Source organism: Cervus elaphus, chromosome 18 (genome assembly GCF_910594005.1).
Source record: "Cervus elaphus chromosome 18, mCerEla1.1, whole genome shotgun sequence".
Taxonomy (NCBI): Eukaryota; Metazoa; Chordata; class Mammalia; order Artiodactyla; family Cervidae; genus Cervus; species Cervus elaphus.
The window spans coordinates 22,831,565-22,843,576 of NC_057832.1; the positions used below are offsets into that span (position 1 = coordinate 22,831,565).

General features: G+C 39.8%; 1 protein-coding gene across 1 annotated transcript in view; it reads left to right on the forward strand.

The window, feature by feature from the left end:
* Positions 1–1,489: 1,489 nt before the first annotated feature.
* Positions 1,490–12,012, forward strand: part of ASB4 (ankyrin repeat and SOCS box containing 4) — a 75,800-nt gene continuing 65,277 nt past the window's right edge. The window contains exon 1 of the mRNA XM_043873254.1: positions 1,490–1,742. Within this exon, the coding sequence (XP_043729189.1) occupies positions 1,556–1,742 (187 nt within the window). The 5' untranslated portion in view covers positions 1,490–1,555. The remainder of the gene's footprint in view (positions 1,743–12,012) is intronic.

Here is a 12,012-nt window from a genome sequence, read left to right on the forward strand (position 1 = left end):
CAGTACTGGAAGTGAAGATAATGGTTGTTGTTGGGGGTCAGGTGAGTGGAAGGAGACATAAAGGGGTTTCAGGTGTACCTGAACTATTTTGTGGTTGAACCTGAGGGTTGGTTACAAAGGTGTGTTCACTTTGAATATTCAACACTTTTGACTTGTCACTTTCTACTTTCTTACATTTATGGTGTACATCAATGAAATAAGTAAAAATATGTTATGATTTGCATCCATATTTACATACTTACATAAATTCTAAGAAGTAAATACTATTATCTTTTTTAATTTTTAAAAATTTATGATACCAATACTATAGAAAGTTTACACCAGTTCTGACTCTCACAGACAGTATGGAAAATGTGATTTATTTGTGTTCAGATTAACACTATCCTAATTTTTCTAATTTGTAGTGATGTATACATTTAAAAATTGAGTGTTTTTCTCTCTTACTTTCTGTTTGGAATATTTTCAAACTCATAGAAAAGTTGAAATAATACAACGATATCTGAAATATATAATTGTATTATACAATAGTAAAAAAATATCCTGGTCATCTTAAATCCCTCATTAGATTTTCCAACTCTTAATTTTTTGCCACTTTTGCTTTTTCTGTCTCTATTTACACACTCATTCACTCTCTCACTCATGTATGTATACATGCATATATGTGTGTGTGTATATATATGCATTTAATTTTGTACTTCTGAATTATTTGAAATGAATGTTTAGACACCATGACAGTTTACCCCTTAAGAATAAGAATATTCTTCTACATAACCACAATACTTTTCTACCACACCTTAAAAAATTAACAAGAACACTATTATCAAGTAACATCTAGTCCATATAGTCCCACAACCGTACCAAGATAATCTTTTCTAACTGATTTTTTTAAAATACAAGATTAAATAAAGTTTACTCACTCATTGCATTTAGCGGTTTTTATCTCTTTAGTCTCTTTTTACCTAAAATGGTCCCCTACCACCATTACTCTACCCAGCTTTCTTGTAGGATGTTGGAAGTCTGTGGCACTTGATAACCTCCTGTTTGTTTTCAGATGTGTTTGACCGTGTTTGATTTTGCAGGCTCATACTGCAAAATTATTATAGGTTTTCAGAAGCACATGTATCAGAAACTGTAATAAATTTTCATTTGTGGCTATTGGTTAATCAGAGCAAGACATTGACTCTCCAGTTGGGCACCAGATGTTTATACAAAGGGGGAAAAAAGCAGTAAGAGCTTTTAAATCTTACACTCCTCTGATTGTACAAGAAATAATGATGACATTTCAGTCTCTGAAATATATTGCGAGGATTTTCCTTCATATTGACACGACATGTTCTTCAATGAATTAGTATAGAACCAGTTTAAAAGTCCTGCGAGTGCAGTGACAGCCAAGAAGGATATTTTGAAGTTTGAAATGATCCCTATATAAATAGAACGGATCAGCATAACTTTGGGATAAAATTAGCGACAGTTTGTGGGCTCTCTAGCATGTGCCTGTTTGCTCGCTGCTCTTCGCCTGATAAAGCACGACAGAGCTTCCAGAGGGACAGGAAGGATGGACGGTACGGCTGCCCCTATCACCAAATCTGCAGCTGCCAAGTTAGTCAAGAGAAACTTCCTTGAGGCTCTAAAGTCAAATGACTTCGGAAAATTGAAGGCCATTTTAATCCAAAGACAGATAGATGTGGACACAGTTTTTGAAGTTGAAGATGAGAATATGGTTTTGGCATCTTATAAACAAGGTAAAAAATTAGAGGTGTAATTGTAAAATCGATAGAAAATGGATTTTTTTTTTAAATGCGCACCATTAGTCACCCAAGGTAAACTGGTAGCTCTTATTGTTTCTTTAAATATAGGTTTAAAAAATATTTCTAATGTAATCATTTCATTCTCTTTAAACTAGACCAAATCATGAGCTGATATATGTATATGTGAATATATTGTTTTCTTTACTTTCCTTCTCTTTTCTTTCTATATCCCTGTGCCTGGAATTTGAAATCTTGGATAAAAATATTTAGTAATGCAGTTTTCTCCTATTTCTAGCTTTTCTTCTTCCTATAAATGCATAAAGCTTCTCTAGATTATGACTAAATAGATTGCTGAAATCTAATCCAGCCACTATGACTGGCTTGGGAACAGGCTACTAACTTTGTGTTAACAGGGCCCTTAAAGATATATCATCTCTATGTGCACTTGAAGGAAAAAGGATTTTTGCCCCTATTTGGAGGGTTAATAAATGGGTAAGGCTATACCTTGATGCACCTTTATGATCCTTGTCATTTAAATGAGTTTTCAGTTCAGGTAGAAACGCTAAAACCAGAAAAGCCAAAAAGTTAACTTTTTTTCCGTGACTGTAGTGAAAGCTTAAAATTGTAGATCTGCTTATTACAGAGTACCTACTTTATGAAGAACTAAGGATAACAAAAATTAGAACCAAATTTCTTTTATCAAGGGATTTTCTGGAACCCATGCTTAATAACTCAGAAATAAATTAGAAGTGAGCAGACTCTGATTTCCCAAATCAGCTAGTTAATGGGGGAATTTGAGTAGCGAGGCCATCTGGTGAGCAGACTGCAAACAAACACCATGTTCAACATCACTTCTGTTTAAACAAAATAGAGGATAAGGTCTTGTGTACAGCATTGGGAGAGATAGCGATTCATTTTTTATGTTTAAAATACTTTCCATTTGTATATAAATCATCAGCATGATCAGTTTTCAGAAGTGAATACTAATGGTATATATTTCTACATTAATACACTGTCACTTCTGAAGGAAGCATGGAATAGCTGAAGCAAGTTAGTGTTTATATTTTTTACTCGAGGATTTTATTATAAATTGCCATTGCTATTTTGACTGGAAAATAAGGAAGGGGTCTGTGTTTTCAAAAGTGGTTGATAGAAGCTCTGTTAAGAAGAAGTATATACTATATGATTAGATTACTTTCATCTTATGTATTTGTTTAGTGAAAGACTTTCTGAATGCCAAATACATTTTAAGGTATTTTTAAAAACGTATACTTAAGCCGAGAGTAAAATAACTTACATCCAAGTCAGCAGGTAATTTGTGTGACCCTGAGTTGTGAAGACTGCCTTTCCTCATCTCCTGAGCATGCCAAATTGCGTAGATCATGGAAAAGTTCTGAGGTGGTGAGAAACGGGGTTTTAGTGGCAGTTTACAGAGAAGGATGCTGTTTCTCTTGCTTCCAGTGGTGTCATCATCCTTGAACGAGAAAAAAATGCACTTTAAAATCTTGCTGTCAGTATGAGCCGACTCTCTATGGTTTTCAATAGAGCTAAATTTTCATTCATGCTAATGGGTGTTTTCATAGGACTGTGGGGATGGGGCTTTCAATTAGAGAGAAAGCAAATCACACTCTCTGGGTTTGGGGGAAAAAACAGAACCATTCCATTCCTGTGCATGCCAGGTGAATGCAGGAAATGACAGAATTTGTGGTCATATCCTCAGAGTTTATGCAGGAAATCATGAGTGTGTGTGCACACGTGTGCATGTCCACATGTACCTATAGAAAGAAATACACTTACTCCGTGTTTAATATGAATACGGGTATAAGACTCTGTCTCTTCAATCTTAATCCCATTTTCTTCAAAGTTTCTTCATATATTTTCACTTGGCTTCCAGCCTAATTATCAAACCTTTGCTTTTAGTCACGAATGGAAGTGAAACATCGAATCCTAGTTGCTAGCCAAGCAAAGTAGACCTAAGTGGCTATGTCAATTTCTAAGTCACAGAGGAATTCCCAAGGACTAGTGTAGTGCTGAGCAGGCTACACTGGTCGTTTGTTCTTTAGTTAGTTAGAATTAGTTCCTTTCTGAATAATTCTAATGAATGAGACCCTTTTCTGTGTGGCCTTGAATGGTATGTGACTGGATTAAACTTTGTGAGATTTTATTAAATCACAGCAGACTTCTGGGATGTTGAATGCTGTTGAATTGTTATGCATTAGTTTTTTATTTTTTAAAGCACTTTTGAAAAGCTCTACAACAGAAAAGTGCACAAATCCTAAGTGTGCAGCTTGATTAATTTTCACAAAATGAACAGACGTCCACAGCCAGCATCCAGATGAAGAAATAGAATGTTACTGGCTTACTTTGAAAGTGTGGCAGTCTTCAGTTTTTAGTTGCTCAGTCTCTCAGTCGTGTCCAATTCTTTGTTACCCCATGGACTGTAGTCTGCCAGGCTCCCCTGTCCATGGGATTCTCCAGGCAAGAATACTGGAGTGGGTTACCATTTCCTTCTCCACAGCTTTTAGTTATTTTTGGCTTAATTGGCATGACAGTGTATAAAATCTAGAACATAATATGCCTCCTTTAAATTTGGTTTGTGTAATTAGTAATGGAATTTATACTCAACATTTGATTGTCTTGTGGGAGATCAACAGTGGTACAATTAATCCCAAATAATTTTTGTTTCTTTTAGGATATATTGTAGCACTTTACATAAGATGTTTAAAAGTGACCACATTTTCACCTAAATTATGGTATGTTTAAGCCAGTATGAAAGTCAGTTTACATTTTTTGTAAAGGCAACTCAAAAATCTGTTGGTGAAGAAATCAACTTGGAATCTTAACAATGCAACTCCAAATCCACAATCTAAATGGTACCGCCAGTAATCAAAAGTTGACCTCCTAAGCAAATGTAAAATATGGACTTGGTGAGGAAAGTAGAACAAAGTGTCTGGAAATTCACTTCTGCTGCCCTGTCTCATTGAGCAGCTTCTCTCGCCTGTGAGAGTGAGAACAGATTTAGAAGCTAGCTTCTAGGTCCAGATGGCGGGTCCTGCCTAGCCCCAGCCCCTAATAACGATTCTTTTAAAGAAGATTGTATTTATTTAGTTACGGGTGTGCTGGGTGTTCATTGCTGCACAGGCCTTTCTCTTGTTGCAGCAAGCAGGGGTGCTCTGAAGTTGCAGTGGCTTCTCTTGTTGGGGAGCATGGGCTCTAGGGCTTGTGGCTTCAGTAGTTGTGGCTCGGGGGCTCCAGAGCACAGACTCAGGAGCTGTGGTGCATGGGCTTAGTTGTCCTGCAGCATGTGGGATCTTCCCAGACCAGGGATGGAACCTATGTCTCCTGCATTAGCAAGCAAATTCTTCAGCACTGAGCCACCTTGAAGCCCAATAATGATTCTTGGAGACATCTCGTTTTGTTTTTTCAAGCATTTTGAACTTCATAATCAAGTCTTCAGATAAAATTATGTTTTGTCAATTAAAGATATGTGACTTTGTAAAGTAAACATCAGCAACATTCTGATTGGTATTTGCATTATCTCCTGGAGAATGACTGATATATCGGTCTTAAAATGAAAACAAGTAAGCGAAATGCCATCTACCAGCTGACCACTTTAAAGTGGGAATGATGTGAAGTAAAGTTAAATAATGAACAACTCTTAACTCCCAAATACAATAAACAGTTGAATAGTTAGGAGATGTCAATGATATACTTTATTATGAGTGAAGCACACAACATTCATAGCGAAAACAGGCCTCTAAGAAAATGTAGAGTTATTCTCAGTAGGTGATCTCCATACTGGAAACATGAATATCCATAAAGCTGTTTCCAGAGATTTTTCTCACCGCATGTTTTGATTCTCCTTCAGGTGTATGAGCCTTGGCTCATTAATGTTACAAGAGGAATATCATACTTATCTCTTTGGTATGAAATTCCCTAGTCAGCAAGGTTAATCAGAATCCTTTTATTAATCAGTGTAATGCACTTTAAGTACTTCATTTATGGCCCACAGCCACAGGTTCTTTGGTTGATAGTCATATTTTTAATTAAAATAGCCAATGACTGATTTCACTGAAAAACTTTCTGACAGGTAATCTATTACTAAGTAGCAAGAGCCTTCCAAATATCTTGAAAGCGCTTATTTTCACTCTGTTAATGAGTAATCTTCTTATCACCTAATTTTCCTGTCTGCCAGAAATTCACTCTCCTGCTTTTGTATTGCCATCCTAGGGTTCTTTTCCTTTCCTAGATGTTCAAACATTTTTCTTTTAAATTTTACATTGCAAGCTTACTTTTTTCCTTCCTCTCTCCTGGGGGAACTCTGAGATTTATCCTGAAAATATTAGCTATTAAAAGATAGCCAAGAATTGTGCTCCAGTCTATAATCCTTCAGGACTGTGTAAATACGTGGACAGAGCAGAGCAAATGTCTGCTAATCCATCCATGAGCAGCGTGTGTAACCTTTGGCTGTAATAACAGAGGCTTCTCATGTGTGGGGTTCTTTGGACTCAGATAACATTATAGCTGAAAACTGTGGCAGATCTAGGGCTTAGCTGAAGGTTTACCAGAAATGTGTACATCCTCCCAAACACTGGAGCAGAACCAACCCCCTCTTTCAAAAGATGACCCAAATATTTCGCGCCTTACCCTCCTTCCTGAGCCAGCGGGTTGTCTACTTAATGACTCTGGTTTCTGATTTAAATTAAACACACACACCCAAACACACACATGAGAATGGGTCTGCATATTTTTGTAGGAGCATAACTCCATTCCTTTAGAATTTTTGCCTAAAAGTGATATCAGCTTGGAGGTGGACTGCATGTAGCTTTCAGACCATTGATGGCTACTTAGAGATTTGTTGTTGCTGTTCAGTCGCTAAGTCATGTCCAACTCATTGCGACCCCATGGACTGCAGCTCACCAGGCTTCCCTGTCCTTCACCATCCCCTGGAGTTTGCTCAAACTCATGTCTGTGGAGTCAGTGATAGCATCCAACCATCTCATCCCCTCTTGCCCCCTTCTCCCCCTGCCCTCAATCTTTCCCAGTACGAGGGTCTTTTCCAGTGAGTCGGCTCTTTGCATCAGGTGGCCCAAGTATTGGAGCTTCAGCTTCAGCATCAGTCCTTCCAATAAATATTCAGGGTTGATTTCTTTTAGGATTGACTGGTTTGAGATTTGGGGAGATTAATTATACAAACATGGGCACTTCCTGCTACTTAATCTCTGCAAGATATTTATCCTCATCTGTAAAGGGGAAGCTTTGTCAAGACGCCCTCTTAATCTCCTGCATGCTGATTATCTACAATGTTATGAAGGCGAAATTATATAAGCAGATTATGTGTCTTGGTCTGGGAATGGTAAAAAAGTGACTATGGATGCTGTAAATCCAAGTGGGCATGGCCTGTATTTGAGAGTTCTTTTGGGGATTTTTGCCTTGGAGAAAGAATCTGAATTTTCATCTCTTTTCTTCTCAGTTAAGCTCTTTGCTCAGGCAGAGCAAAGCAGAGGGCATCACTGCACATAGACTGCAGACCTGGGGCGAGAACCGAGTGATTTACATTAAGGGGGTCAGTACCTCCCTCACCTCTGGCCCTATCAAGGGCTTTGTTCCTGGGTTTCCCTCCCCACGCCCCCCTCCCCAAACACCTCGCCCTGTGTGCAGTCTGAGCATACAGTCAGAGGGGAGCCTGGCCTCTGCAGAGGTGAGCAGAGGGGGCCCTTTGAAAGACAAATGCTAAGAGTAAACCACATTCCGAGTTCTGAAGCCCTAGGACAATTCTGCTGTGGAAAGAAGAGAGAGTGTGAAAAGGACTCTGCCCAGTTAGTTAACTGTATTTCTGTCATGCTGTGACCATTGGGAGTTACATTTTGGAGGAGAAATTGTGATCTCTTGACATACCAGCATTGACAGGAGTGTGTTAATAAGTGCTACATCACTGCGGTTTTTGATGATGGCATCGCCTCATGTTTGGTCCTCAGTGAGGGTGGGTAGGGGGGAAAGGACACTCCTGCTTGTTGCTGCACTTGGTACACAGTGACCCGTGGCCACAGCCTCACTGAAAGTGGTGATTGGATGTGGGTGGCCTCTTTGCTGTGGGCTGCTGCTTTCTCTCTAGTGGGTTTTCCTGCTTTGCAAGGGCTTGAATCATCCAGAAGCTCCCCCCACCAAAGTTCTGCAATGCAGCATCAAGATACACTGCGAGGGAGGCTGGTCTGTATCCGACAATCTGTCTTCTTCCTAATCTCTCCAACTCAGCTCCCTTGGGGCACCAGCTCAGGCATCTTGCTGTCACCCACCTACAGGAACATTCTTAACGCCCAGGTTCCTTTCTAAGAGGTGAGTTGTAGGTGCAGTTCGATTCAGGGAGGTGGCTGAATTCCAAGACCTGGTCCTCTCTGAGCCCAATTTACTGGTTAGTGAGTATGATTATGAGAGACACAGATGTAACTGATGGAGAGGCCGAGGATGACTGATTCAGGTAATAAACAGGCAGGAGAGTCTCTTGGTGCTATTGGGAATTTAGGGGGAAGGAAAAAAACCAACCAGCAAATGTATTTCCATATCAAAGTGTGACGTACTACAGATGAATTCAGAATCTTCTTTCTTTCCTCATGGTTTGTGAAGTTGGGTTGGCACTACACCTAGTCTGATTCCACAAAGACAAAGGCAGATGGAAACCCTGCGCTGCAGATACCCTGAGTCCATTAGCTTGGACTGAGGCAGACGTCTTACGGCTCTAGCAGGCTGAAAAAGTGGCAGTTTTCTCATCTGGAAAATGAAAGGCTTGGACTGGATAACCTTCCCTCCAGCGCTAACATTCTGTGTTTCTTTGATTTTACATCAAAATGATGTTTTCTTAATCAGCTCTCTGTTGCTTCCTTTCTGAGATCATTTTTCTTCCCATTGCAGAAGCAGACATGAGTTTCCAATCAGTTTCTGCATAGAGCTGCCTGATCTTTGCTGCTAATCGGCAGGCAAAACACACTCTGGTTTTCAGATCCGGAACCAGCTTCTTTGCAAGAGAGTTAGAAGGGGCTGTCCTTCGCAGATTGCTTGTAGAGGAAATTTGAGTATTAAGATGACTAGGCGAATTGAGAAAGTAACGTTGAAACATATACATTACCATATGTAAAATAGACTTCTTGTTGTTCGGTTGCTCATTGTGTCTGACTCTTTGCTACCCTGTGGACTGCATGCAGCACGCCAGGCTTCCCTGTCCTTCACCAGCTCCAAAGGGAATTTGCTGTGTGACGCAGGCAACCCAAAGCCAGCGCTCTATGACACGCCAGACGGATGGGATGGCGGTGGGAGGTGGGAGGGGTGTTCACGAGGGAGGGGACCGAGGTATACTTACGGCTGATTCATGTTGATGTATGGCAGAAATCAACACTATTTACAACAGTATTTACACCAATATCATAAAGCAATTATCCTCCAGTTAAAAATAAATAGCTTTTTAAAAATGGGAAAAATTAAATCATGTCATGGGTGAAAAAAAAATCATAAAAAAAAAGATGACTAGATATTGGTGTGAAGTGATTCATTCCTTATCAAAAGCAGGTTGCATACCATATAGCTTAATAACTATGCTTGGAGCATGGATTCAGCATACACAATTAAATGGAAACGTATATATGGACACATGCAAATGTATATACATATCTGCATATCTATATGTGCATGTGTATTTCCACACACACACACAAACATAGGCACAGGGTTGATCCTTCCCAGCCCAGACTGTCTGTGACACTATTTGACTCTTCCAGGGAAATTCCATATCACCAAATACCTTCCATTTTCAGTGTCTGAAATCTGGAATTAGTATCTTAGAACTTAATTCTTTTGTATGAATACAGATTCCTACACAAATTCAGATAATCCTAAGAAGGTCATACTTTAAACAATCCTCAGTCTGTGAGACCTTAGTGTAAATTAACTTTGGATTTCTTTTTAAAGAACAACTTTGGATAAGGGAAGAGTTGGAGAAAGAGAAAGTGAAATGATCCTAGAATTTTGAAAGAGATGAAGAGATTAAAATGTGTGTGAGAGGGAGTGTGTGTGAGTGTGTGTATGTGTGTGTATGTGTATGTGTCTGTCTAGGTTGGAGGGAAGGCTGTAGAAAAACAAACTTTGAGCTGAGAGTATTCATTCCCTCAGGATTAATCAGCACTGTGCATGACCTCTTTAAATTATTTCCCCCCCTGGACAGGGGCACCTAATTTATTTTAATTTTACTTTTATAATTAGTAGTACACACACAAGGGACTAAATTTAAAAGCTCAAAGGGAGCACTCAAGGACAAGTAAATCTATGTTATTGTCCCCCAACCCCCAGTTCTTGGAGGCTACCAGTGCAACCAGTTCCTTGTGTTGCTGCTGCTAAGTCACTTCAGTCGTGTCCAACTCTGTGCGACCCCACAGACGGCAGCCCACCAGGCTCCCGTCCCTGGGACTCTCCAGGCAAGAACACTGGAGTGGGTTGCCATTTCCTCCTCCAGTGCATGAAAGTGAAAAGTGAAAGTGAAGTCGCTCAGTCGTGTCCGACTCTTCGCGACCCCATGGACTGTAGCCTACCAGGCTCCTCCGTCCATGGGATTTTCCAGGCAAGAGTACTGGAGTGGGGTGCCATTGCCTTCTCCGGTTCCTTGTGTTAGGTGTTTATAAATATTTTCTTACATATTAGCATTTATGCACACTTTTCAGCTCCCTGCTTATCTCGCTTGATACTGTATCTTGAGATTTTTCCATATCAGTATACACAGGACTGCCCCCTTCTTTGTGATGGCTGTATGGTGTTCCACTGTATGGATGTACATGCTTTATTTAAACAGTCTCCTATTGATGAAGATTGAGGTGGTTTCCTAGCACTAACCATTAAGAACAATGCCGTGGTGCACTACATGTTGTTGTCCTGGGTCAGGTTGCCAAGATTCCTAACTCCCAGGAACTTCGTACTCTTCAGAAAGAGTTCAGTGCAAGTAGTGTTGCTGGGAGTTGTGTAATACAGTGGCCCTTATATGGCATTTCACACATGAATGAATGTACTTGCAGGATAAATACCCAGGAGTGGCACATAAGTAGCACTTTCCACTTAAATGAGAGAATTTTAATACCTGATCACCAGGCTCACCTTTAATGTGGTCATCATCTTCTGAGTGCCTTGCAAATGCTCATTTTTGTTGCCCAGAAGTACTCACAATATTTTAGATTTATTCTCGCCTCATCTATCAGTGAAAAATACAACTTTTTACTTCTTTTGTTCTGGGTGCTACACTTTTATTAATGTAGTTAACGATTGTGTCTGCTTTGGGGCAGCTTCATCTCACTGTCAGCTCATTTTGAGATTATTGTCAACTCCAATCCCTAGTTTTTTCCTCAAATAAGTTACCATTAAATCATAATCTTCCTACCTTGTACTTGTATAGTGGAATATTTTTACAACCTAAAAGCAAACTTCTGATTTACCCAAGTTAAAATGTATTTTGTTGTTTCAGCTGTAGAGTTTCTTCTGAGCTGTCAGATTATATCTACATCTTCAACTTGCCATGAAATATTTCATCTTTCTGTACCTGTTTTTCATTCCCCACTCATAGTGAGCATGATGCCATGGCTCTGGGTATTGACATTGAAAAAAAAATGTTTATAAAGTTGTCTCTGATGAGCCTAGAGCCTATTACACAGAATGAAGTAAGTCAGAAGGAGAAAGACAAATATTGTACATTAACTCACATATATGAAATCTAGAAAGCTGGTACCAATGACCCTATGTACAGGGCAGCCAAGGAGACACAGACATAAAGAACAGACTTTTGGACTCAGTGGGAGAAGGAGAAGGTAGGATGATTTAAGAGAAGAGGACTGAAACATGTACATTACCATGTGTAAAATAGATGGTCAGAGGGATTGTGATGTGTGATGCGGGAAGCCAGTGCTCTGTGACAAGCTGCAGGGATGGGTGGGGAGCGAGGTGGGGGGTGTTTAGGAGGGAGACAACACAGTGTCTGCCCATGGCCAGTGCATGTTGATCTATGGCAAAAACCATCACCATATTGTAAAGTATTATCCTCCGATTGACATAAATAAATTCAGAAAAACAGACACACAAAGTTTGTTTTGTGATAGTTTGTCAAGATGGCAACTGTTGGACACTTGGAGTAAAGGACTAGCTCAGTGTTTAGAAGTCAGAGGTAAGAGGGAAAACGCAAAGGAGAGAGAGAGGAGTTGGGGTGGGGCGGGGTGGGAGATTTCCAATAACTAATGGG